This window comes from Vombatus ursinus, unplaced genomic scaffold (genome assembly GCF_900497805.2).
Source record: "Vombatus ursinus unplaced genomic scaffold, bare-nosed wombat genome assembly UNPS02004577.1, whole genome shotgun sequence".
Classification (NCBI taxonomy): domain Eukaryota; kingdom Metazoa; phylum Chordata; class Mammalia; order Diprotodontia; family Vombatidae; genus Vombatus; species Vombatus ursinus.
The window spans coordinates 225,064-252,830 of NW_020944355.1; the positions used below are offsets into that span (position 1 = coordinate 225,064).

The 27,767-nt window shown below is 45.5% G+C and overlaps 1 protein-coding gene across 3 annotated transcripts; it reads right to left on the reverse strand.

The window, feature by feature from the left end:
- Nucleotides 1-1,378: 1,378 nt before the first annotated feature.
- On the reverse strand, nt 1,379-19,150 carry TNMD (tenomodulin). Of its 3 annotated transcripts, none has more exons than XM_027838260.1 (7): nt 19,047-19,150; nt 18,722-18,856; nt 7,251-7,391; nt 6,947-7,048; nt 3,439-3,592; nt 2,455-2,621; nt 1,379-1,983 (listed from the first exon to the last, which is right to left on the reverse strand). In XM_027838260.1, the coding sequence occupies exons 1-7, from the start codon at nt 19,098-19,100 to the stop codon at nt 1,774-1,776; spliced, it is 963 nt and encodes a 320-aa protein (XP_027694061.1). In that variant the 5' UTR covers nt 19,101-19,150; the 3' UTR covers nt 1,379-1,773. The 3 variants fall into 3 exon arrangements, with proteins under 3 accessions (XP_027694061.1, XP_027694051.1, XP_027694064.1); XM_027838250.1 differs by having other exon boundaries at nt 2,438-2,621; XM_027838263.1 differs by lacking the exons at nt 18,722-18,856; nt 19,047-19,150 and adding an exon at nt 7,490-7,558 and having other exon boundaries at nt 2,438-2,621.
- Nucleotides 19,151-27,767: the final 8,617 nt, after the last annotated feature.

Here is a 27,767-nt window from a genome sequence, read left to right on the forward strand (position 1 = left end):
GTTTGTCATGTGTGTGCTTGTGTCTTATTCCTCACTTAGGGTAATAAGATCCCTGCCCCTAACTTCCTCCAAAGCTCCCTTTCAGTACCATTGTTTACTTGAGGTCTTTCTTGATATCTCCCCAGCCCCACCTTTTTTGTATTTACTTGTATGCATACATGTTGTTTCCCCACTAAAATGTAAGCTCCTTGAGGGCAGAGACTGTTTATTTCTGTATTCCCAGCCCCTAGTAGGGGCAGCTAGGTGGTATGGTGGATAGAGTACAGGGCTTGGAATTGGGAAGACTCATCTTCATGAATTCATATCTGACCTCAGACGCTTACTAACTGTGTGACCCTGGGCAAGTCACTTCACCCTGTTTGCCTCAGTTTCTTCATCTGCAAAATGATTTGGAGAAGGAAATGGCAAACCATTCTAGTATCTCTGCCAAGAAAACCCCCAAATGGGGACATGAAGAGTCTGACGTGACTGAAACAACTCAATAAGAACAAAAGCTCCTAGTAGAACTCCTGGCCCAGAGGAGGGGCTTTAGAAACATGCTTGAATGAATGAATGGATGGATGGTGGGGTGGGCATCTTTGCACTTATTTTATTCCCCAGTGCTCAAGAAACAGGGACTAGCTGGTTGATTTTAATTCAGCTTTTTGTAAATCCTCTTATCTTTGCTTCCTCATTTTCATTTATGAAAGAAAATGATTCCTGTCCGCCAGGCATCTTGGTAGCTGTTTAGTATTTGTAAATGCCTTGTAGATGGAAAATGCCAGTTATTTTCATGGCACAATAACCTTGAGGTTATGGAGCAGAGGGGGAAGTAGAGGGGTCATTTAGATCAGTATACCTTAATTACTGAAATCAGAAGTAGACGTGGAGGCAGACTTTCCCTCTTCATGTCATTCTTGACCAAAGTACTAGGTAACTAGAAACTTAGCTTGGGTCTCCCTTTCAGAAGGTAAAGAAGAATGCTAGTCCCCTGCAATTTGGGGAAGATACTCTCTTTCCTTGCCCCCCTTTGGAACTTATAAAAACTCCTGTGTTCAGGCTAAATGATGCTTAGGAATCCCGGTTCCCCAGACAGTAGCCTTGGAACAGTCCCTAACTAGGAGCTCAGCTAAACAGAGGTCAGCCCTAGAAGTTATGAAAAGACAAATCTGGCCAAGAGGAGACATATTCCCGCTTACAGGGCTAGGATGACACTTGGCCTCTCTATGCTGGTCTGGCTTTCTCCTTTGCTGAGTCTGAGCAGTGGTAATCTGGTAGTGGAAAGTGGAGACTCTCATTGCCGGACCTAGGCTTTATTAGATGCTCAAGTAAGTCGACTGTCTGTCTTTCAGATAATTAAATACGAAGAAGAAGGAACGTTTTTTTTTTATGAGTCAGCTATGGTAGTATTTTATTATCAGCCTTTCATTTCCACATTCTCTATACAGCATCATAAAAGGCAATATTTGGGAATCCTGCCTGCCATCCCTCCTCTCCCCAGCTGGTTGCAGGCTCCAACATATCCGCAGACGTTCTGCTGAACTTGCCCATGTTAAGACAAATCTGCACCATTTTGGAGTGAGAAGGTGGTCAGGGAGGACTTTCTGCCCCGATGCATGGAGAGTGTTTGGCAAGAATCAGGTCATTGATGACACATGCATTTATATTATAGTAATAAGGTAACTACATAATGGCCATTGAGGGCAAGTAGCCAAGTGCCTCACAGGCATACATTCACTGGGTTACACATGGATATCATGGATTGGCTTACTTGGGTGGTGCCTAAGTTTGGCACTAGACCCTCCCCAACATGCGCGCCACCCACCAGTTACAAGGCATGATAACCCGACAGATGACCCTCCCTCCTTGGTAGCAGTACGGGTAGGGGTAGAAGCCCAGTAAAGGCTCACACACCCGGCGGCAATAGCGGTTACCCCGACGACAGTAAATACAACAATAACCTCTTTCATCCAGCATGGGGTCAAATTCGACTCCATTTTCGGTCTGTAAGAAAAATAGATAAGTTGACTTGAAGAGATTAGGTCTACTACACAAAAGTCCCACCCAAAATGAGAGAGCTACAGGTTACTTGGAAGGAAGACCAGAGGGCAATTGGTAATTAAGTTCCCTGGTCAACGTCGCCCTTCAAAACCTCTTAAGTAAGCCAATGGTGATCTATAAACTTATTATAAAATTAGTTTCCCTCCCCCTATGGCACCATCCAAGTTTATAAAACAACCTATTTTGTTGTAATGATCCCCTTCTCTTTCCTTCTAATAGCAGATTAAATGGGGGAGGTCTATACATAGGTTACCCCAAACTGTCAAGTGGTTAAGAACCACATATCAGAACTGTGGTGGGAAAGCTTTGGGATGAACTAAAGCACACGGGCTGTTGGAACCATTTTAGAAACTCCTGATCTAAGGTCCAAGCACATCATGAAAGAGCTGGTCGTTACCTAACCCCCAAATTTACATAGTCGTTCACTGGGAGATCCTCTTCAGCTAGCTGTCGGCTCTGGCGTTTCTTCCCAGGCTTTACTTCTGGGTCCATCCACTGCTCATTGAGGTCAATCCCACTTTTTCGGTTTGTGAGAAAGTGGACATTTTCATTTCCTCCCTCAAAGTCCTGAAATTCAGAAGCTAAGACGACAAATGTTAGTATTGCGCCAAAGTCACATTCCCAACATCTCTATGCAGGCTCAGTGGGCCTCAGCAGTGGAAGGGTTTCTGCTTGGAGAGTTTCTCCCTAGCAGCTTTGGTAGGGGTAAATTACTCACATCCTTTAGCTGATGTACTAAAAAGGGATATTTTCAAAGCTAATAGTCTACCAGCTACCCGAGCACAGATGTTGTTTGCTTTACAATCACTAGAAAATATTCTTCCCCAAATTATTTTTGTCCTAGGAAAAAACATTCCTAGTTACAGTTGTATTCTGGGGTGTCTAGAAATGAGGCCACCAAGGTCTCTGTTCACCTGGGCTGACCATAGTTGATAGGAGGTGCCCAGGGCCCTTAGCTTTGCCAAGCTAACTCGTTGGCCTTCTACTGGAGAAGCAGACACACAGCAGGTGTCCCGTCTTCCAGGGAGAGTGCCATGGGCTCGTGCCTCACTGTGGAGGCCCATTTTTGGACTGATCTTTGCTCTAGCATTGGACCTGCAGAGGTTTGAGCAATGAGCTGGTACGTTGGGTGGAATGAATACAGATGTGTAATGAAAGACAGATTGCCTCTTTGCTATCACTAGCCACATTAGGGTGGTGTTACCCTTGCTGGTATGTTTAAGAGCCTGTCAGCATAAATTTGTCTGATTTATAACTTGGCTGTGAAAATCCCCTCTTTGCTGGCAGTTAGCGTGTACTGTCTCATCTAGGAAGATAGAATTCACTTTGCAAGAAAGACTGCCTCCAGATCCTGAGGTCGTTACCTGAGTTGTCTTTGGAGGGAGGACAGCTTCATACCTGTTAGTAGCGTGGGATGGATCCAATGTATGCTCACATTCTGGCAGACTTCAAAGATTTTGGAGCCTTTCAGGAAGTCTTTGTTTTCAATAGGCTTTTCTCCCGGAATCCAGACCATAGATTGCTCAAAGTAGGTTGTTGTGATCTCATCGTTCTGGAAGAGGAATGTAGTTGGGGTGAGTGGGAGGGGGGAGGGAAACCAGAACCCAATAACCTTTGATGTGTAAGCAAAATCTGGGCTGAGCTAACAACAACAGTGACAACAACAATAATAGTAATAATAATAATAACAATAATGCATCTAGAAGTATTTTAAAGTTTGCAAAGCACTTCGTGTGTTATCTCATTTGAGCCTCATCAGTGCCATTATTATATTTTTATTATATAGAATACATTATATTATTTTATTATTATTATTATTATTATTATTATTATAATAATATTTTTACATGTGAGAGAATTCAGACTGGGTGAGATTAAACGACTTGCCTGGGGTCACATAGTGTCTAATTTGAACTCATGCCTTCCTGCCTCCAACACTAACCCTCTCTATGCAGTGGGTCACCTAGGTGCTTAGGGAGGTGCAAGGATGTTAAAGCTCTGGCCAAAGAAGCAAGGTTGTAGGGGCACAGATTTAGAACTGGGAAGGAACCTTTCTCGTTCAACTCCTTCATTTTACAGAGAAGGAAACTGAGACAGGTTAAGAGAGAGATTTTTATACCATGTCAAAGCCAGTAACAAGCTTTTGATGCCTCCATTTCTTACCCTGGGACCTAGAGGCAACTGTACATCTTAGAATACTGTCCTTTGCCACCTTTTAAAAGCCTCATGGCCAATCTGACCCCTGTCCTTAGGTCATTGTTGACCATGCTCACTCTGCACCCAGTGTGGCTCCTAGGTGAGTGAAGGCTAGGGCTCTCCTTCCCCATGTTGGAGGTCACTGTCCCCGCCTGATGGGTGGAGCTTCTCTGTTCTCACTCAGTCCCAGATCATGGAGGCAGTGATTATTTGTAAGGATGGTCTTGAAATAATCATCTTCCATCCAGGGCCATAGCTACACTGGGGCGGCCTTTGGAGATGTCTGATCAGACATCCAGGCTTCCTTATTGACTTGTCTTCTTGCCTTAAGACATTCCCTAATCCTCACCCTCCCCAGGATGAGATCTCTCAATTTCATTCTTTCTCTGTTCCAAGCTTTATGATTTCAGTGCTCTAATTTATTTATTTATTTATTTATTTATTTATTCATTCTCTGTAGAATGCCTTTACATATTTTTTCCAAGTAATTTATAATACTAAACCCTATGCTGTCCCGTGCTTAAAAGTCTGTAAGGACATTGGGATGCCATGCACAAGATGAAGTTGTCACTGAACAGAGTCATTAGCAAGACCGGGCCTGTTTCCACATTGATGCTTGGTACGTTTCACTTGAAGGTTCTGTGCAGGCAGTATCACAGTAAGAGGGTTGGTGTCCTTTTGACTCATTGATTTACCAGGAAAATAACTTGGAACCTGGTTGTGCCTTTATATCTGGGCACGGTATCATTTTCTTACAGATGAGAAAGCTTGGTAGATAGGGAGCTAGCTCAGAGTCAGGTGGACCTGGGTTCCAGTCCCCCCTCGGCCACCTACTGGCTGCGTAAGCTTGAGAAGTCACTTCCTCTCGGTGCCCACAGATAGCTACCTTTCTAAGACTAGAAGTTGCAGAGCTCATCGATCTGCATGGGTGAAAGGATTGTCCATGCAAGGAGTTCTCTGTACCTATGAAACCCCAGGTTTTGGTTCCTTATGAAGATTTGGCAAAATGAACTGAAGAATAAATCAGGGTGAGAGCCCCATGAGGGCCCATGCATTAGTGGAATGCACAAATAAATCCTGGAAATGCTTCTGGATTAATATTAAGCTCTCAAGGCTGGCTGTCTAGCTCTTCCAAAATGACCATGTCCTTTTTCTGCTAAAACTGGTGCCTAAGGTCGAGCATCTCTGCTGATTCATTTCTCTCCTTGTCCCCCTTTGGTTTATAGTTGTCCCTCCTCTAGTAATTACCACCCTGTTTCTTGATTGCACTGATTTGTGTCTTTAAAAATACTCCTAGAATGTTCTGACCACAGACCTTGAGGTCATAGTAGCATTTTTAAAATCTATCTGTAATTGTCCTTTTTAAAAAACCCTCTAATAACAGTCACCTTTAGCTCAGAGTGTGCTACCAGCATGACCAGTGGGGCCAGTGGGGCCCTTGGTAGGCCTGGCAGGAGGTGAGGAAAAATAGTCAGGAAAAAGACTGGGCTGCTGGGGAAGGAGAGAAATGAAAGGCAGAGTTGGGGTGGCAGTAGAGGAAGGGGGACCCTGTGCCCATTCCCTTTACAATCTGCTGGTTTTCGCATCACAGGCTGTTGATTTCTGCCTAGGTGTGCTGGCCTGGCTGCAAGCAAAGGAGCTGGAGGAAACAAACAGCACTTCGAGGGCTGAACTGCCCAACGTTCTTATTGCATCAGAGCTGACTTCCCCTTCCTTTTTCTTGACCTTTTCTTCTCCAATGAAGCCCAGGTAAGACTGCCTCTGACATTAGAAATGCCATGGAAAGGAAGGTACAGATGAGTGGAGAGCATAAAATAAAGGTCAGAGTGGCAATATGTGGCAAGGAGTTGGCACTAGCCAATGAATTGTTGCCCTTGACCTTGTGATCTTTTCTATGGCCTTGTTTTGGATAGGCCTGACTTGGTTTCCTTGTAGTCACTCCTCATTTTCTTCTGACACTTCATGGTGGTATCCTGGGTATCCATAGAGGGTATCCTGGGCTCTGTCAGCAGGGCCTACCAAGCTTGAAAGACTTTCACCATGGGTCTGGGGATGGATTGACTGTGTGGATTTGCTTTGGCAGCCCCACAAAGAGGGGGTCATCACTGGCTTGGCTGTAAGCAGGATGCAGTTTTTGGCCACATCAGACCAGCCAGAATCACAGGTTCCCAGATCTAGTGTTGAAAGGGACAGTAAAACAAGAGTGTGTTGGAGCCAGCTCGCACCAGCTCCCAAGGAAGAGCCGATTGTGAAATTTTCACTGTGAGCACTTACACCTTAGCAAATGCTACAAATAACTGCCTGATTTATTGTGTTGTTGATTGTCAAGACCTAAGAAAGTGATGGAGAAAGTATTACTAACATCTAGTCCAACCCCTGATTTTACAGATGAGGAAACAGGCTCAGAGAAGTTAAGTGACTCGCCCATGGTCACATAAAAGAGTTGAGATTCAAATTGAATCCTTCTGACTCCCAAACCAGTGCTGTTTGCTGCACCACACTCTATGTAATGGCAGGCTTGCTCTCCAGGTCAGCGGAGAGAGAACCTCCGTAGATGAAAGTGACACATCTTTGAGGTCCTGAAGCATCGATGCCCTGTCCCTTTCTTCCTAGAAGCTCAGCCGAAATCGTAGGGCTCTATATGTGAATGGCAGCATATGCCAAGATCTGGAATGGAGGGCTCAAAACTTAGAAGCCATGGCACACCTACCTCAGCGTCTTCCATCTCAGTTTCATCAAAATCAGGGATTACTTTAATCTGAGTTTTCAGGAAGCATTTTTGGAGCTCAGCAAAGAAGATACCGGTGTAGCCCTAAAAAGAGGCAAAACCACACTCCCTGAAAGGGCAGAACTTGGCAACCAAAGTGACCTTTTTCCCTTATGGTTCTAGTTAGAACAGTTTAAACCCAAAGTTGTGGCTTAAAAATTAAATAGTATTGCAAAAGCTCTTCGACTTCAGCTCAAACATTCTGACTTCTGACAGACAAACCAGAGTGGAGAAATATCTAACTTACGTTTTTAAAGTCATGGATTTCCAATGTCTCGTCGCTGCCATTTCCGCTTCGGAAAATCTCTGTTTTGGTTATAGGATCAATTTCCATCAAGATCTTTTTCTTCTCCCCATTGCTGAAGAATGTATGCTCTACATCATAGATCTGGGGGAATAAGGAGGAAAACCAGTTCTGAGATACTCAGAACGTTCTCTTATCTATTTACTTTTTTTTTTTTGTGGTACCATCTAAGGCGCAATTACCTTTTCTCCATGGATTCCTCCAGGGCCCAGGTGATGATGAGCTATCTGGGTAGCTCACGGCTTGCTAATTCTGTGGCTCTGAAAGCCAAGGGAGGGGCTTTGAGATCATAAAGCTGAATGGCAGGCTCTCTAGAAGCAGGGCCTCTGGAGCTTGCCACTGAGATATTGCGGGCTGAGTTCCAGCAGCTCCGTTTGTATTCCTTGACTAAATATTAAACCACCTTGAAAGAGAGCAATGAGGCTGTAAAATGTTGCCCCCTTGTGTTAAGTGCAGGGAATATTTATCGTTCTCTTGATCGGTGGACCCACAAAGTTCATTTAGTTAATCACCCTCTCCAGGTAGGCATCACCTAAAGCTTTCTGAAGGGGGCGCTGCAGTCTCTTAAGACTCTCCAGCAAAAGGAGATTTCACAGTGTCCCTTGGTAATTTACTTCAGCCTTTGGTGCCTGAAAGAATTTCCTTGGAGCTAAGTGAACTTCCCATCTGTCACAGACTAAGTTTGTTTCCTCTCACTTGGTTCCAGCAGGGGCAAAGGAGAGCAAATGGCACCCCCTTCCTACTGTACCATTTGAGTCCCTGAAAATCATTGATTACTCCTGTTCAGCCTTCTTTTCTTCCGGCCAAATAATCCTAATTCTTTTCTGGGCTTGATATTCCTTCTTTTGGTTCTCTTCCGGGGAGCCTTCCTCAAGTCCCTCACATTCATAGGATCACAGATCATGGAACTTGAGAGCTCATCCTATCCAACTCCCTCTTTTTAGGGTTTACAGTGGGAAAGGGTCTACTCTACTGTTTCACAGGGAATAAATGGCAGGTTCCCTGACTCCAGATCCCGTACTTCGTTCACTACACCGAGTCCATGCAGAACCAACTATTCTACTACCTGTCTACAAAGGTCTGCCTTATAGTTTCTGCATGGTTTACTCCTTTGAGTTTTGGAGTATTTTGATAGGGGGACACCTAAACTCCTCCAGTCCCCAGGACTGGAATGACCAATCCCAGAGAGTGAACTAGTTAAGGAATATTAATACAGCCTGACTGCACACCCTGAAGCCTATTTTAACCATGCTGCTGGGAGTCCTCTGGCTATCGGTTTCTTTTTTGAAAGAGACCTTGGTAAGCCATGAGCCTCAGGAGGGACAACATCTTCCTCGGTGACAGTCAGATCTGGCTTGCATTTTTGGTGTCTGCAGATGTCTGCATCATACTATTGGTTTAACCCGGTCAGTTTGTCCTCAGCTCAAGCAGAGAAACAAGTTGGAAGAGTTTGCAGTAACAAGGATTATTTGAAGCCTGAAAAGAGGCTGACGAAATTGAAAAACAAGAGACTTGGGCTGAAACAGCTTGCTTTCTCCTTCCCCCTCCCCTCCCTCTGATGGCTAGAGGGGGGCTTTCCTGTGCACATGGTAGGTGCCCCACAAACATTCATGGAATGACTCCTTTTGGGGAGGGGATGAGATTGGTCTTGCCAGAAGGAGATTTTTTTTTTCAAGCAAATGGGCAAGGTCAACCGGGAGGCAAAAAGGGAAGAGGAAAGGCACCTCCAAGATCTATGGCAGGCATGGAGTTAACTAAGGAAGCCTGAGCTGGTTGGTGACAGGTAGCAGATTCCATTAGGCTTGGTATTTGCTCCTAGCTATAAATATGTCCTTGGTTTCAACTCTGCAGCCAGCTTGAGAAAAGAGAAACCTCTACCCAGAGTAACAAATCGAGCTCTCTGTCAGCTGGACCTATGGGGGGGTTGGGGGGGAGGAGGTGGGAGAAGCATCCAGCTCAGATTCAGCCTTGTCAGGTCTCCCAACAGGGCGGAATTTGTGTTAGAAATACTCTCAGTCCCCGAGATAAACTTCGCTGTTACTGCCCGTAGCGGTGTTTCATCAGTACCGCCGTTGATGGATTGGTGCATGGAAAAATGAGGTTAGAGACCAGGGGATGGATGTTGGAGTGCTGCCTACCTGGGCCCCAGGAAAGTACAGGCTGCATTTTCAATCATCGGAGGAAGACTCTGAAATTGGACTGGAGACGTTTCGAATTTCGTTCTCCTGGAGAATGAGTTTTCCGGCATGTTTGGCAATGCACCCTGCTTGGACACCTTGCAGATAAATATTATTGGAAAGTGGCAACGGTGCTAAGCTCAGCAGATCGCAATGATTTTCAAGGTTTCTCGGGGAATATTCTTTGTTGGAGCTACCTTTGTGACTGTCTCCCTCCATCACTCTGTTGCCATGCTGGTAGTTGCTGACTCTGCAATTGGGTTGTTAACAATGCTATAGAAGGAACCTGGGGTTTTGGAGGATGATAGATTTCGAGCTGAAAGAGATCTTAGAGGCCATCGAGTTCATCCCTCTAACTTCCCAGATGGGGAAACTGAGGCTGAGAGGAAAAGTCCCATGAAGTGACTTTTTCAAGGACACACAGCTAGTGAATGTCTGAGGCAGGAGTTGAACCCAGGACTTCCTTACTCCAAGTCCAGTGCGGGCATCCACTGAACCACCTGATTGATTTAGAGGCTGAGGACTTGGGCTCAGATCCCAGCTCTGCTTCTTACTACCCATCTTTGTGACCTTGGCCAAGTCGCTACGCCTTTCTTGGCTGGGACTAGGTGACTTGTAAGGCCCTTTTGAACTTAGGTTCTCATGGTCCTAACTACAGAGGGCCCCGTTTGCACCAGAGCTAGCTTATGACAATCCTTGAAGTGAAGGGCCAGCACTCCATCAGCACAAGGAGCGCTTTTGAGGGTGACGGTCTGGGATGGTACCCCCGATCTGCAATCCTCTAGGGCTTCGAAATGTGTGAGGATGGGGTTGAGGGGCTCCACCTCTTGTCTGGTTTCCCATGGAGTACACCCACTCTTGGGAAATGCCTGGCCAGCTTTGGGGAGGCACAACAGTCTTAGGCTATCTGGCTCATATGCTTCTGGGGATCTGTGATCTTACCCCAAGTGGGGAACTCTCTCAAGTGGCACAGTTTGCAAGCCACCCATACCTTCTCATCCTATGAAACCCTCATCCGTGTACTCCCCGAAGTTCTCTACAGGGAGTATCTCCAGTGTGTGGGGACCTTCTGCTAGGTCTCTGCATGTTATGTGTGCAGCACTTGGGCTGTCCATCCATTATCCTTGGCAATCAGGACGTGATCAGACATCCTTTTCCCAGCATGCACCTCTTTGATGTGTCTTACATCACTTTGTGCCTATCACTCATAATTGGTAATACCGCTCAATCCGTGTATGCTCACTATATATCTCCCCATTGCATTTTGGGCGACCAGGAATTTTAATTCATGGTGTATATCCATGCATTATCACTGGAAGAATATAGGTGTTAAAAAGATGAGCCTTTGTTTCCGGTAGAAGCTTGGGGTCATCGTAAGCTCTGTGCAGTTTCTCCAAGGCCAGCCAGCCTACTCTCCTCTCCTGCTCCTTTCTGAGCCCAGCTTATCATTCATTTGCACTGTCTATCCAAGATGGATGTACTGACAGCCTGGTTTCTACATTCTCCCGCCTACTGCATTTCATAGTCTGAAGAATAAGTATTCTTTGCCCACTTGGCTTTTCCTGTGTGGATAGTTGAACTAAACTTTTCTGAGTGCTTATGGATCTCATTTAGTAGCCTCTGCAAAGGTCACCTGCAAATGGGTGCATCTGGAAGATCTCCAGGCCGGCTTGTCTAAGGACCAAGCTCATAACCTTGGCCTCATTGGCATCAAGCTCTAGTCTGCTATGCTAACTGGTCCAGATAGGGGCTTTCTGAAGAGTAAGGGACCAGATTAGCTTTGTCCTGCCCAATATCAAACTAAGGAAAAATCAAGCTATCTACACTGATGTAAATAAGAGTAGGCATTCAACTTTGGCCCCAGATCCAGGACTACCTAGTGGCAAAATTGTGAAGGGGGGGATTTATCTTTGATGTCCCCCACCCCTGCCCCATTTGCTTTCTGGCTCCCTTCCTACGCTGCTTGAGCTAATCAGGGGACAACAAACCCAATTAAGAGCAGCAGGACCTGCATTCCAAGTGCAATGAGATAATCCAGCAGTTAGGTCACAGGAATTGCAAAGTGTAAGAAGACCACATTTGGAAAAAAAAAAAAACAAAACAACAACCCATCGTGGCGACAATACAGACACATTCCTTTTTCTCCTGCCCAGAAATTCCTTCCCCAATCTATTTTAATCCTTCTACTCAGGCGGTAAATGAGCCTCATCATCCATTTTTCATGGGTTTTCATTTTTTTCTGTCTCCTTTGTTTGCGATAGTCTCTGAGATTTGAAAATAAAGCTTCTCTGAAGGGTACCATTGCTGTAGACCTTGGTGTGATAAATCTCTTTCAGGGTGAGTAGGTTTAGTCTGTTCAGAAAGAGTCGAGCACATTTGGTCTGAGGGTGTTTGGGCTTTTTTTGTTGTTGAAATCTGTGATTAATCTAGTTGCTCATTTCTTCAGCCCTCATTCTTCAGTATCTCCTTATGGGGTACATTTCCTGAAGCTGAAATCTGTGCTCAGAATAGCAGCTGGCAGGTATTCATATGTGGGGGGTAGGGGCATTTGAGTGGGTGCAGTCAGGCTGTTTCATACCTGAGGGACCCGATGGCTATGAAAAGGCCTCCCGGTACTGAGTTACCTGTGGAAGTAAACTTTTTTTTCCTAGAGGAGCCTGGCCTCCTGGATCTTCGATTACCCCTTTCAAAATATGGAAAAAATCTGGCCTAAGGAGTGCAGACATTCCTCCTTTTCAACAAGGTTGGTCTCAAGAGCTGCTCTTTGCATGTGCAGATCCAGAGCTTGAGAAGTTTTGCCCCTTTTCCCTTCCTTTCTTTGTCCTTTGGGTCAGCTAGTTCTTGGCTAGTTCTTTGCTTTTATCGTCAGACCATTGGTTGGCTGAGCAGTGGATAGTGCCCCCTCTTAGGACTGGGGCAAGCTTGGTACAGGGATGGTGTTATTTGATTGGGGGAGACCAGCTTGGTCCCTGGGGCAGGATTGGGGAGATGACCTGAGGATGATTTCAAGTCAGTGAGTCATGGCACCCAAGGATTCCACTAGTCCATCAGCATCTCAAAATGCTATCACATGGGCTAGCGTGACATGATTGGAAACAACCATTTTGCTGAGCCTAATAAGGCATCCAAAGTGGCTGCTCTGGCACCTGAGCTACTCTCCCCCATGGGCCCAATTCCACTGCCAGTTGCTCATGGGCAGTTCACTTTGAAGGCTCATTCTTTTGTCATTGGTGTCATAGAAGCTGACAACCAAATGCTCCCTTAGGAGGAGCCAGCCAACGAACCCATCTATGTTTACAGCATTCTGACGCTTGCTTTCTACTTAATCGGTGTGAACTGCCCATGAGTAGCTCAAGCAGGAGATGGTCCAGTGGGAGTTGCTGTCCAAGTGTGAGTTTGATTCTTGGAATGCAGGAGGAGGAAGAAGGAACTCTAGCTGAGCTGATGGGGTCGACGTGGCAGCAAAAGAAAATGAAGCCCATTCCTCCAGCTAAGGCTGTGAATGCAAATGCTTCTCCAGATATCAGTTTTACCCACCTAGTTGCTGGGGCAGTAGGGAGGGGAGGGGGACCAATGGGAGCGTGGGGAAGAAATCTATATTTCTTATGTGCCCTGAAGAAGAGTGAAGAAAAGAGGTCTCTGGCTAAGCCAGATGAAACAGAGAAAAACCACACCCAGACTAGGCAAGCGAGAGTCTTCTGGAAGCACTGGGTCATGTTTGAAAGGACAGCTACAACTCACTGGTGGGGAGCACAAATACCCCTTGCTCCAAGGCCCTGACTTTCTACCTTAGAATCTTTGTTTTATAGAATGTTAAAGATGCAAGTGACCTTCAAGATCAGCTAATGCAGCCCTCTCCTCTTCCAGACAAAGGAAGAAGCTGATGGCTTGGAGAGGGGAAAGAAGACTTGTCCATGGTCGCACAGAGTCATTGACAGAGTGGGATTCAAACCCAGGCCTCCTGACTTAGTTCAGTGCAGCACCTGGAGCAAGTGACATATGACATGCTTGTTGGGGAAGGCAGGTACACTAAGGAGGAGCTCACTTGGGGGTCTGGTTGCAGTTTGATAGCTTCCTATTTTAATTAAATATTCTTGCTCACTAGCTGCTAAGCTCAATTGTTTCTAGCTGCTGAAGGATTCGTGACTGTACCCTATCAGTTTTGGTGCACTGAGGCAGAGTCCTGTTGGCTCACCCTGATCTCCTTACTGGTGGTCCCAGGTCCTTCTGTTCCTTGTGTTCTCTCATAACTTTCAGGGACCTTGGTTTTTCTGGTGATTCCTCAGACTACCCTTATCCTGAAAAAAACTCAGGTAGGCTTGGGGGAGGTTTGAATGGACGGCAGTTGTTTCCTGGGTTGTGTGGAGGAGGCACTGAGAAGTTACCTCTAGGATTTTGTGACTTGCTGTTAGGGCACCTAAGGACCAGTGGCTACCAGCTTTTGTAGGCAACCAGGTGCCCTGGAGGAATGTCTACTGACCACCTTAAACTTCTAGTTACTGGAATTGGGGGAAACTTGATAGGGCCCTCTGGTCCAAGTCTCCCAGCCCTCCTGATTCACCTGCACAGAATTGATGGTACATACACACACACACATACCCAGCCTTGCCACAGAAAATTCTATTCTTGTCTACTCTAAAGCTTTCTTTACCTGGCCCCTGAGAGCTCCTCTGCTCGCTTCTCTTTTCCTTCCTTCTGGGTGGGCAAAATGCTCAAAATACGTTGCCCAAAGAGCACCAGAACTTACTTATGAAGTTTTAGGGAGAGTCTTCCAAGACTCTGGGTAACTGCTGGGAACCCCAGGTCTGTGCTCCATTAGGTGCAGCCAGCCCCTAAAGGCACAGGGCCAGACACCACTGTGCTTGAGAGGTGAAAGGGATTAGCAAGGCCTGATCAAGCTGGATTCCCCTGGGTTCAGTCCTCCCCATTTGCTTGAACTTTGGGGTGTGTGTGTGTGTGTGTGTGTGTGTGTGTGTTTTAAAATGTCAAAGGGAAGATATTCAAGTGGGCCTCGAACTCCCTTTAGGAGATGAAATCTGAATCTTTTGTCCATACAAGGTGGGAGGTGGGGGGGAGCAGCTAGGAGGAAGAGGACTTATTGGAATGAAAATGTCAACACCAGATGTGGGATTTTAAATAAATACAGCTTATTTTAAACAGATGTATGAAAACAAAATAAGGTGGGGGGGTGGGGGTTGGGGTGTGGGGGGTGTGTGTGCGTGTGTGTTTGGGGGGGGGACAGGGAGCAAACACCAATACTGGGAGGCAGTCCTAGGACAGCAGAAATGTCCCCTCTGACAATAAGTGGCCCAGCACCACCAGCTTTCTCTAGCCAGCAGCCCCACAGGCTCTAAAGGCAGCCAGGAGAACTTGGCTTTGCCCTCACAACTGGAATTTTCCACAAGCCATGCATTTGAAGGGCACCTTCTCCTTCATTTGGCCATGCTACCTGTACCTTTATCCTCAGCCCCACCCACTTTTCCTACCGAAATCCTCCTCAGAATCTGATTTGAGAGATGTTCCTCCCCAAGACTGAGTAAACTCTGGAAACACCTCAATGAGGGCAGTGTGAAAGGAAGGCTCACGGGTGACCAAACTAGCCATCTGTGTGCCTGGCACTTGAAGTGCCAGGCTGCCTGTAGCTGCTGTAATAACAGGGAAGCTCTCATGCCACTCCACAGCATCGTTCCCCCTTCCCCAAGCCCCAGGGATACAGTCCTATCTGTCATGGTCTTCTGTCTCCTCACCCAGCCTCCAGAGTGGAGGCTTCATGAGGATCCCTGCTTAGCAAGGTGATGAACCCCAGCAATTGGATTTCACTGGCTGCTTCTGCAGGGCCAGACTACATGGATGAGAGCCTGGCTCTCTTAGTGCTCCATCCAAATTCCCTAGGGACACGAGAGGGTGCCTTGTGGCATGGGAGGCACAGGCCTTTGTTAACTAATTGCTAAGTCCAGCTCATCCTAGAAAAGGGAGAGGGATGGAGAGCCAATGGCCCTTAGTCATGGCTGCATAAGGCACCCCATTACTTAGGGACTGGCGGGAGGAGGCTTCCGTGTCCCTTTCCCCTGTTCACAAAACTCACTAGGTGAGCTTTGAGCAGCCTTTTACACAAAGCCACATCCCTGGGACAGAGAATTCTTGGAACTGGATTCTTGATCAACTCTCGTTTTCCTGCACTTGTTATAGGACTGCCACATTCGTGTGTGCTCTGAGCTACCCTCTGGTTTTGGTTTACCAAGGCCTGTTCAGTGATCTAAAGAAAAGCATTCTAGGAGCTACCAGGGACAGGCAGGAGTCTGGGCTGACTGATGGGTCTCATTAAAGCTGCAGTCAGGTCTCAACGATGCCCTTTGGGCCTTCTGCAGCATGGCACGCTCTACCAGGCTTTGTGTGCTCCTGTGAGCAGATGGATGAATTGTTGGTAGCCCAGCTTTTCTTTCTTGTTCCCTTCCCCACCCCCTTTTGGCCACAATTGTCATTAACAAAAAGTGGCCTTCTTAAGGGACTACGGCAGCAGAAAGGAACATTTGGGAACACAGCTGGAATTTGTTAGCTATTGGGCATTGGGTCTTTCAGGGGTTGCAACTGGAGTTGGGACCGTGGGGGGGGGCAGGAGCCACTTCCTATGCAGTTGTGAAGGTAAAAGTGAGGTCCCCACCTAGTCTTATAGAACCTCATAGTGATAGATAACTCAGTATGTTTTTAAAAAGGACCGAAATCCGTTTTGAACAGCACCGGCTAGCTGTGCTGCTGTGTTTCAAATGACAAAGCCCCCTGCATTGAGGCATATCCCATGATCCTATATTTAGAAGTGCCACGTTTCCCCTGCCCCACCCTTCCCTCCGCACCCCTAACCTCAGTTCAGCACATCTTGGCCCTGGGGGGTGGAGGAGGTGGAAACAAAAAGATTAGCTTTCCTCTAACTTATGTGGAATGGCTCTCTGTTAGGGAGATTCTCCAGTGTGGGGCTCCTCCAGCTGCTGGCTCCACTGGCCAGTCTGAGGCAATGTATGTCAGCTGGGGCATCAAGGAAGGGTTTCTAAAGCACAGGCAGCTGGGTTTACCTGAGGACTCTTGCCTCACCTGCTAACTGGGCTGCATGCTCTGTGCGTTGTGCAGGGAGCCATTGGGAGGAGGAAGAGGGCTAACTGCACACTGGTGCAGGGGAGGGGTGGCAGGGGAGAGGCACTGGTGGCATCACAGAGTCACAGGGGCAGCCTTTGGTCTCATTTTGAAAATCAAGACCAGGTTCAGGCAAATGATTCCCAATTAAGCACAAATAGAACTTTTCTTTTTCAATTCAATTCATTTTCAATTGAATCAAGGACTGTTTTTGGAACTGAGTTCAATCCAATCCAACAAGCTTTTAGGAAGCCCTACTGTGTGCTAGGCACTCTGCTTGGCACTGGGGACACAAAGATGATCGTGAGACAACCACTGCCCCAGTTCCCTTTGTCAGTTCCCACCCTACCCTTCCTCTGCCTCTCTTCCCTTTCATTCTCTCTCCAACCCAGCCTTTTGTCCCAAGCTCTCATCCCTTCATCCTCTGCTCTGTCTCCTGGCTTCCCCACTTTTTCTGTGCCAACCTTCATCTTTTCTTCTCATCATTTTTCCTGGTTCCTTGCTTTTCTCTCTCCACACCCTCTCCTCCCACCCCTAAAACAAAACAAAATACCAGACTAAGGACTAAAAATGGGGAAAAGAACAAAAACAGCAAAAAGGCTAGAAAATCCCCTCTACGCTCTGTTTTACAGAGGATGTGCCTAGGTAAGGTGGGCTTCAGCCACTCTTTCAAATGGTTTATTCTTGAAACTTGACCAGATGGTTGTCAACTTTCTATGGCGGAAGGAATATTTAAACAGAGCAATGAATGTGGATATACTTTTTGGGGGAGGGCAGAACAAGCTTGTAATCTCATTGATATAGGGAATTCCTGGTGCAAAATCTTCTGCCTGTGCTCACTAGTAACTTAGAGTCTTAGAGATTTGTCCGGGGGTATTGAGAAGTGAAATGACTTGTTCATTGTCACCCTGCTAGCCAGGATAAGACTTGAATCCAGTCTTTATGACTCCAGATCCATCATTTTATCCACTATACAGAGCTCTGTGTGGGTGCATGTGTGGATACAGCTTTTTTGGAGGAGGGAGTGAAGTTGCCAGATCTGTTATTTCATTACAGTAGGGAGCTTCCAGTGCGGAAAGTCCCTCCACCCACACAGATTGGCAATTTGTGATCCAAGACTTGTAATCTATGGTCTTAGAGAGTCACGTAGAGCGCTGAGTTGTGACTTACCTACGGTCACCTAGCTAGCATAGGTCAAAGGTGGGACTTTAGCCTAGGTCTCCCTGACTCCAAAGCCATCCCCCATCTTCCATGCCACACTGACTCTTACAACACCCAGTGCACATTATAGCACAAATGACAGTGCACTTCCTGAGTCTCTGTGGGTGGGATAATGTGACTTAGCATTTTGTGGGGCTTCAGGAGCAATAATCACAGTCACCTTGTGCTAATCAAACCCAGACCACGCAGCTGAATTCCTCCAAACACCATGCCAGTCCAAGAGAGTGGATGGATTCCTAAGGTGTCCAGGGCTTGTGATTGAACTCTTTTTGCATCTGCCTTGTGTCACTGCTGTCTCAGTGTGACAGCAGCAGAACACAAGCGGGACACAAGCGGTTAGTGGGACCTGAGAGCTGCTAATTAAAAAGAAACGCAAGTGTGATGCTAGGGATTGGAGCTACTCGCTGGGCTTGGTGGGGTCCTCCTGGTTGCCTGTTCACATGGGAGATGCATCAAGGCAGAAACATAATCTCTGAAAATCCCTCCCTGCTCCCTTTCTGCCTGTTTCTCCTTCGGTGGTAGAGTAATTGCTTTTCCACCAGTTTCTAGCCAGATAATAGAAAGAAAGATGGAAAGTATTTTCTCACAGTAAGCCTTGCTTCAATGAAGATTCTTAACTCCTTAAGGCCAAACATTACACAAGGCCAGGTATAAACTGAAATGCAAAGAACACCTTCCCCTGCTGTCCTGCCTTGGTGAAGTCATGATTCATAGTTAGAAATAATAGAAAGCAAAATCCAGATTCTGTCACATCACCAGAATACAGACACACAAATGACCTAATGAGCTGAATTTTTAAAAAATGCATAAACCACAGTATTTTGCAAATAGGCGACTTCATTTGAGTCTGCAGGAATGAAAGCACTTAGAGAACATGGTGCATTTACTTACTTTTTGGGGTTCGAGGTTCCAGAAGTGCTTGCCTCCCAAAAATATGAGAGTGAGGGAAAGAGCCAGGATACCGAAGACCAGTCCCCCAATCTTTAACGTCTTGCAGATCTTCTTCTTGGACTTTGGTGTCTCCCCCTAAACAAAGAGCAAAGAGAAACCACACACACACACACACACACACACACACACACACACACACACACACAAAAGGGGAAAAAAAAACCACCACTGTTAAAACACTGAGAAATCTTTCAAAGTTGTTTCTACTAGTTCTGCTGCCCTGGACAAAATCTGGTGGAGCAGGGAAAAAAGCAAAGTGACTCACATCTAGAAAGTGACAGTCCTCACAGTTGTCTGGAGAGTTCTTTGCCGCCACCATCTCTCAGAGTGAAGCTCTCTTGCCTGCGCTCTGAGAAGACTGCAAGACCACTGCCGAGGTGGAGTGAGCTGCAGCTGAGCTGGATCCCAGATGCCAGAGGAGAAGCTGGATTTGTATGACTCAAATCTGTCCTACCAGAGGCTGAGGTATCATAGGGGGGCCTCTGCTGCAGCAGGGTGTTACGTAGGTCCCGTCGTGCATGCATAGAACATGCACGTAGTGAATTCCGCCCAGAATGGCAAAGACCAAAGGTTATAATGAGAACTCTTGGCTTGGAGGAATGGGGGGGGGAGAGCATGTATTAGGTTGGAAAGGAATCAAACCTAGGCACATTGAAATAATTTTTTTTACTATGAACTCAAAATACCAGTGGAAATAAATGCTATGTACCCCCAAACAAAGGAAGGCAGGAATGGAGTCCTGGCCATCTCTCTACTTCTCTCTTTTCCCCGACTACCTTTTTTCCCCTTCTGCCTTTTCTTCATGGCATTTTCTTGAGGTTCCTTTTCCGCACACTGTGAAGTTGTTATGATATCGCTCCATCCTACCTTTTCTTCATTCTCCATTTTACTTGCTTTAGTACCAGGTTTTCAATGGTATATTCTTGTCAGGGTCCATGAGGAGACACCCAACTTCTAGGACTAAGGAGGCAGTGGTCCCACTGTGAGTTGCCCCGGTCACACATCATCTAGAGTACCACCTTCTGTTTGGGGTGCCATCTTTCAGAAGGACATCAATAGCTGGAGAACATCCAGAGGACGGCAAACAGGATGGCAGAGGGCCTGGAGTTGATGCCGTATGACGATTAGGTGAAGGAACTGGGGGTGGTTAGTCTAAAGAATAGAAGGCTCTGGGGGGCACCTGATAGCTGTCTTCAAGGACTTAAAAGCTGGAAGAGGAATTTGCCTTGTTCTGCTTGGCTCCAGAGGGCACAAGCGGGAGCAGCCATGGAGGGAGGGGGAAGTTGCCAAGAGGCCAGTATAGGTTGAGAAAAAGGAAACAGTTTCTCCTCACGATCTCAAAGTAGATTGAGCTGCCTTGGGAGGGAGCAGGATCCCCCTCAGTGGAGGCCTGTTTTGGATTGTCAAGGGTTTTATAGAGGGCATTCTTTTTTATTTTTTTGAGTATGGAGTAGATCAGAGGGCCACTGAGGTCCCTTCACACTCTAATATTCTGTGATTCTCTTTTACTTTTGGAGGTTCCCCGGAGTTCTCTGCACATCTAATGGCACATCTTTGGCCACGTTATGATTGGAAACTCACCATTACTCTTCCTGTGCCAGGATGCCATTTCCCCCCTTCTATTTGGAATTGAGCATCAACTTTGTCCATGTTTCAGATAGGAGAGTCCTGGACCAGTCCCTTGATCCTTTTAACTTCCTGTTGTCCCTCCACTGGGCATTGCATGTGGCATTGGTTCTTGCCTTCTGAATGGGCTGCCAAACTGATCTCTCTTCAATATGACTAAAACAAGACTACTTCACACAACTGGCCAGTTGTTGTACTTCAATACTTAGACGGATCTGTGATCTCCTCCAATAAAGCTGATCACAACCATTTTGTTTGCCCATTGTGTCGGAGTAACCTTCCTCTAGCCCTCTTGATGTTAGTGAACATTTGAACCATTCATTTGTTACTTTTTGCTTTTGCTTCATGACCAATCAAACCATTCACCTTTCTGATGCTTTTGATTTTGCACAATTCCTCATTAGTGCTGTGTTGCTGCCTACTCATGCCCACCATATGCCTTGCCAGTGCCATTTGGATGACCCTTACTTTTTGAGACTGGGGGTTTTTGTGAATTATGGTCATATGACGTCGCTGGAAGAATATTGGTGCTGAAAAGATCGACTTTAGTTTGAGTTCATTAAAAGAACTTCAATTTCCCAAAGACAATCCAGCTTGTTCTCCTTTCTTCCAATTCTGGATCTCATTCAATATTCACTTGGGAAAGGAATAAAGGCACAAGACTGGGTAGGGATAATGGCATAACTTTAAATTCGGAAATGTCTAAAAAGGCCTGCATCTCCTTGATGAAGTGGATAAAGCTTTCCAAGAAAGGGAGACACTCCTTCTTTGGACCTCTCCATAATGCTGAAGCTAGTGGGGCCTGCCTATAGAGTGAGAAGAAGATAGCTAGTGATATCCCCATATGTCAGTTCTCTGCTGTAGCCATACTGGTTTTCTAAACATACCAAACCCTCAAGATCAGGGACTGATTTGCTTTTCTGTTTGTATCCCAGCACTTAGCACAGGGCTTGGCATGTAGTAAGTGCTCAGTAAGCATGCTTTTTCATTCATTCATTCATACATTCATTTGTATGTCTGTACAAGATATAGATACTAACACATTAGCTTTATGAATTGTTCATCCAACTGCATATAGCCTGGACAGTAGGAATCCTTTATCTACTTGGTTTTTCCTGGGTCAGGCCCTAAATGCTTTGGAGTAATTATAAATCTCATTTGGGGAGCTCTTCAGTGTTCTAGGTCTTGTAGCAGTCAACCCATTATCATCTATTCATCTATAATAAGAATATCTGGAAGACCTTACCTTCTATAGGGGCTCTCTCTTCCACTGGATTTTGTGCTAGGTAGGCATCCTCCTTGACAATGGCAAACACCTCTGGCAATCATATGTCTAATAATAGTAATAGTAATGGATAGCACTATGCTAAATTCTGGGGATACAAATACAAGTGAGTCATACAGTCCCTGCCCTCAAGGAGCTTACTGTTCTTTTTTTTTAAGGCAGTTGGGGTTAAGTGACTTGCCCAGAGTCACACAGCTAGTGAGGATCACATGTCTGAGGCCGCATTTGAACTTAGGTCCTCCTGACTTCAGGGCTGGTGCTCTATCCACTGTGCCATCTAGCTGCCCCGAGCTTACTGTTCTAATGGGAGAAGAGGACACATATGGGGAAGTAGAGTTGGAAAGTAGAAGCGTAACATGGTTTGGACGTGGTCAGGAAGTAGCATGGTGGCCTGGTTCTAGGCAAGATAAAGTGAAGCCTGGAGTCCCAGAGGTAGATTTGGAGTTCTAGGAGGAGAGCCAGAGCACAAGTGCCATGGTTTGGAAATTGTCTTTCACTCTACTGAATCAAATGCTTCATATTCATTAAGCAGTAAGCAGAGTGGGATCCTTTCAGTCAGTTGTGTAACTGGGGAAGATGTGGTCTGCTACCAGATATTGTTCGCACCCATCTCTTCCCTTCTCATGCCATCATCAGGATTGTTGCCTTCACTGACAAGAGTGTGGGTCATTCCACATTCATACTCAATTACCTTTCTACAGAGTGGAAGGAAGCACGTTCCAATATCAGTCATCTGGAACCAACACCGATCATTGCACTTGATCTGAATTCTGTTGTCTTTTAGCATTGCCTTCATCTATATTGCTATAGCTGTCATGTGTATTGTTCTCTTGGTTCTGCTTTCTCACCAGTTCATACAAGTCTTCCCATGTTTCTCCAGATTCCTTATATTTGTTATTCCTTGTTGTTGTTTAGCATTTTCAGTCGTATCCAACTCTTTGTGACCTCATTTAGGGTTTTCTTGGCAAAGACACTGGAGTGGTTTGCCATTCCCTTCTCCAGCTCATTTTACTGATGAGGAAACTGAGGCAAACAGGGTGAAATGACTTGCCCAGCGTCACACAGCTAGTAAGAGTCTGAGGCTAGATTTGAACTCAGGAAGATGAGTCTTCCTCACTCCAAGCCCAGTGGTCTATCTCCTGCAGCGCCACCTAGCCGCCCTATACAAAGGTACATACACACACAAGATAACCTCAGTATACATGGAAGGCAATCTCAGAGAGAAGGAACTAGCAGTGGGGAGTGAGGGGAAAGGGAAAAGGAACTGGGAAAGAGCTCCTGCAGAAGGTGAAATTTGAACTGAATCTTGAAGGAAGCCAGGGAAACCAGGAGGTGTAGATGAGGAAGAATATTCCATGCATGGGTAACAACCAGTGAAAAGGCATGGAGTCAGAAAGGGAAAGAGGGAGGGGAGGGAAGAGAATATGCCGGGCACTGTGTTAAGGCCTTTACAAATATTATCTCATTTAATATTCACAACAACCTCGAGAGGTAGTTGCTGTTATAGCACCCATTTTATGGGTGAGGAAACTGAGGCAGGCAGAGGTGAAGTGACTTGCCCAGGGTCATGCAGCTGGTAAGTGTCAGAGGTCAGATTTGATCTCAAGTCTTCCTGGCTTCAGACCCAGTGCTTTATTCACTGCAGCGTCACATAGCTGCCAAGATGGAGCATCATGTCTGAGGAACAGCAAGCAGGTCATTCATTGTTGCAGGATTGTAAAGTTTATGGAAGGAAGTAGAATGTAATAAGACTAGAAAAGTGGGAAGGGGCTTTTAATGCCAGTTGATCCGGGAGGTAATAGGGAGCCACATGGGACGTGGTCAGACCTGCTCTTTAGGAAAATTCATTTGACAACTAAGTGAAGTATGGGTTAGAATGGGGAGAGGTGTGATGAGGGCTTGTACCAAGGTAGAGGCAATGTGAGTTGAGAAAAAGGGAGGTATGTGAGAGCATATGTGTGTGTGTATGTGTGTGTGTGTGTGTGTGTGTGTGTGTGTGTAAGTAGTTATTATGAAGGTAGAAAGAACAAGATTTAGCAAGTGACTGGGTTATGTGGGGTGAGTTTGAATGAGGTGTCAAGGATAATGTGGAGGTGACTAACCTGTGTGAGTGTAGGAGGATGGTGTTGCTGTCAATAGTAATAGGGAAGTTCAGAAGAGGAAAGGCTTTGGGGAAAAGTTATAGTAAGTTCTATTTTAGACGTATTTGTTTTGAAATGTTATCTAGTTTGAGACATCAAGACCTTGTGAAATTGGAGCTCAAGAAAGAGACTAGGGTCAGGTATATAGATCTGGGAAACATTTGCATAGAGATTATAATTTCACCTAGGGGAACTAATGAGATTGCCAAGTGAAATAGGATAGAGGGAAAAGAGGAAAGGACCCAGAACAGAGCACTGAGAGACACCCATGGTTAGTGGATGTGACCTGAAAGGAGCTAGAGGAGAGGTCAGACAAATCGGAGGAGAGCCAGGAGAGAGCAGTGTCAGGAAAACCTGGAGAGAAGAGAGTGATTAACATTGTCAAAGGCTTCTGAAAAGTCAAGAGGGATGAGGATTGAGAAAAGGTCATTAGATTGACAATTAAGAAAAAGATCATTGGTAACTTTGGAGAGAACTATTTCAGTTGTATGATGAAGTTAGAAGCCATATTACAGAGGGTTTAGAACTGAGTGAAAGGAGAGGAAGTGGAGGCAGCTATTGTAGATGGATTTTTTAAAGGAATTTATCCGTGAAGGGAGAGAGGAGCTATAAGACCATAGTTAGAAGAAGTTCAGATCAAGGGAGGGTTTTTTTAAGGATGGATAAGACATGGACATGTCTGTAGCCAACAGGGAAGTACCAGTAGATAGGAAGTGACTGAAGATTAGTGAGAGAATGGGGATGAGAGAAGGGGTGATCTGGGGGAGAAGGCAGGAGGGGATGGGATCAAGGGTGGATGTAGAGGGTGAGGTTTATCTTGACAAGGAGAAGGGCCATCTCTTCTTGTGAGGCAGGGGAGAAGCAGAGCTAGTGGGAGAAGATATCTGAGTGATGTGAGATAAGGTAGAAGGAAGGAGATGGAGCTCTTGTGGAATGGTCTCGATTTTTTTTTTGGTGAAGTATGAGATGAAGTCCTTGGCTAAGATGGTGGAGGGAGAGGGTGCCATACAGGGAAGGAAAGGAACAAATATTTATTAAGTACCTACTATGTGCAAAGCATTGTTTTAAGGTCTCTATAAATATTATCTTTTTGATCCTCACAACAACCCTGGGGAGGCAAGTACTATTATTATCCCCATTTTACAAGTGAGGAAACTGAGGCAGACAGAGGTCAAGTGACTTGCTCAGGATCACATAGCTAGTAAGTGTCTGAAGTCATATTTGAAATCAGGTCTTCTTGACTCCAGGTCCAGTACTCCGTCCACTGTACCTCCTAGCTGCCTCAGGGCAGGTGACATATGGTGGGAGTGATCCAAAGTTGGGGTTTGGCAAAGCACAATTGGTGATAAGACAAGGAGGCAAGAGGCTCAATGTGGAGGACAATGTCAAGTTGGAGAAAGGCAAGATTGAAGAGTGTGGCCTGGGGAGCAACTGAGGTTTGGTGGCATTGAAAGTCATGGTAAGGATGAAGAACAGAGTGAGGAGGTCGTAAGCCAGAGGGAAAGGGAGAATGATAAAAGCTTCTGCTCAGTAAAAGGAACTTCAGAGTTCACAAACATGGGAATGGAACACTTGGGGGTGATGGGTACGGCCGTCTCTGTGTGTGGCTGAGATGGGATAGTGGACTGAGTAGATCAGCAAATTGAGAAGTTATAATATTGGAGGGAGTATCGATAGGTGTATTAGGTTCAAGTTCCCTAGTTTTAGGACAGGAGTTGAGGTGGAGAGAAAAACTTTGAGCCAGTCGTTAAACTCCCTGGGAAAGGAAGGAGAATGTCCAAAGGGTCAGTACATAACAGCTACCAAAACCCCCAGATCTTAATAGGATGATAAATTTGATTGAATGAGCTCAAAGGCAAAGTTGCTGAGCAATGGTAGTAGGAGAGTCTGAAGGTGGAAATGTGAAACAAGAAACATTTGGACAGCACCCACCCCCAATTAGTGACTAGGAGAGGGAATGGCATGAGTGAAAGTGGGACCAGCTCTGGAAAGCAGGACCTGGGATGCAATGCCAACAGGAGGGACCTAGGTCTCCATGAGTATCAGAAGATAAGAGGGAGCGAGAAAGGAAAAATTTGAAGATGAAGGTAAGTTTGTTAATTATGGAGCAGGCATTCCAGAGAGCACAGTGGAAGGCAGCTAGGTGGTGAATTAGATAGAGTGCCAGACCTAGAGTTAGGAGAATCTGAATTCAAATCCAGCCTCAGACACTTGTTAGCTGTGTGACCCTGGAGAAGTCACTTAACCTCTGTTTGCCTCAGTTTCCTCATCTGTAAAATGAGGATAATAATAGCACCTACCTTGTCGCATTGTTGTGAAGATCAAATGAGATAATTGTAAAGCACTTAGCATAGTATCTGGCACATAGTAGGTGTTATATACATGTTACCTATTATTATAATATTATTATTATGGAAGGAGCAGGTGGAGCTAGAGCTCTTAAAACATTAAAGTGCACTAAGATTTTTGGGACACCCTGTACATACTTCACCCCCAACATGCCCTCTACCAAATAAATATACTTTTGATGCCTATGTCTTATACACATACATATATTTTGATGCCTATTTTATAGTTGTTTTTTTGACATGAATGAGTGCTGTATTTTATTGAAGGCTTCTTCTGAGTCTGTTAATGCAATCATGAGGCTTTGATGGGGTACCCCTGATCAATTCATTCCTACGCACCCCTAAGCTCAGTGGATGAAATTACAGAAAGTAAGGGGCTGGTAACATAGATAACGACGTGTTAAGGTCTTAAAGAAGCACTTATACTCTCTTATCCTTTTACAAGGTGTAACTAAGTTTTTCAGTCATGCTAATGGAATTAGATAAAGTATTTATTAAACTTCATTTATTATGTGCCAGTCATTGTGCTAAGCACTGGGGATACAAATACAAGTGAGCAAGGAAGTCCTTATCCTCAAAGATGACACTAATAGGAAAAGATGACATAAAGAAAAGCTTTAAAGGGGGAAGGTACGTAAAGAGGTGTTTTCTAATCTCAATTGGACTCACCATTCATCAGGAGCTCCCTTTCCCCCCTAATTCTATACTTCAAATACATTTGAAATCATTCCTAATTCTTCTCTTCTTTGTTCCAGTCTCAGAGGAAGAGGTTGAGACTTGTTGAGACTGATTCCTTCACTTAGGCCCTTGATCCCATCTCCTCCTTGTCCTCTGGGAGCTTGTCCATTTGGTCATCTTCCTTATGGTCTCTCATCTTCAATCCCTCTTCACAGAACCCTTCCCTGCTGTCTACAAACATGCCCAGGTGTCCCCCCCCACCCCCTCCTTCCTTAAAAATGGCCCTCCAAGGTAGTACAGTGGATAAAGTGCCGTACCTGAAGTCAGGAAGATTCATCTTCCTAAGTTCAAATCCAACCCCAGATACTTACTAGCTGTGTGATCCTGGGCAAGTCACTTAACCCTGTTTGCTAGAGAAAGAAAGAGAAAACCACTGCAGTATTTTGACTCTGGGTAAGTCACTTTACCCCAGTTGCCCTCACAAAAAAAAAAGAAAAAGAAAAAGAAAAAAAAAATCAGCTAGCAAAAATGGCCCTCCAGTTGGCCCTCATGGTATTGTCTTAACTCTTGCTAGAAAAAGCTCTCCACACTTGCTTCTTCATGTCTTCTCTGAGGTAGAGGAGATCCTTTTTCGGGTATACGGGCTGGACTAGATGGTCACTAAGGTCCCTTCCAACTCTTTGATTCTATACTTTCTATATATACATATAAAATCTATATAGAAATTCTATAATTTCTAAATAATTTGATTCCTGGTAACATGAGATATGGATTCTATCTTTGACTTGGCCATCGACTAGCCGTATGACCTTGATCAAGTCACCTAACATTTCCACGTCTTGCTCCATTCTTGTATGAAGTGTGGTACTACATACTCACTTCTCTCATAGAGCTCAGATAAGGATGAA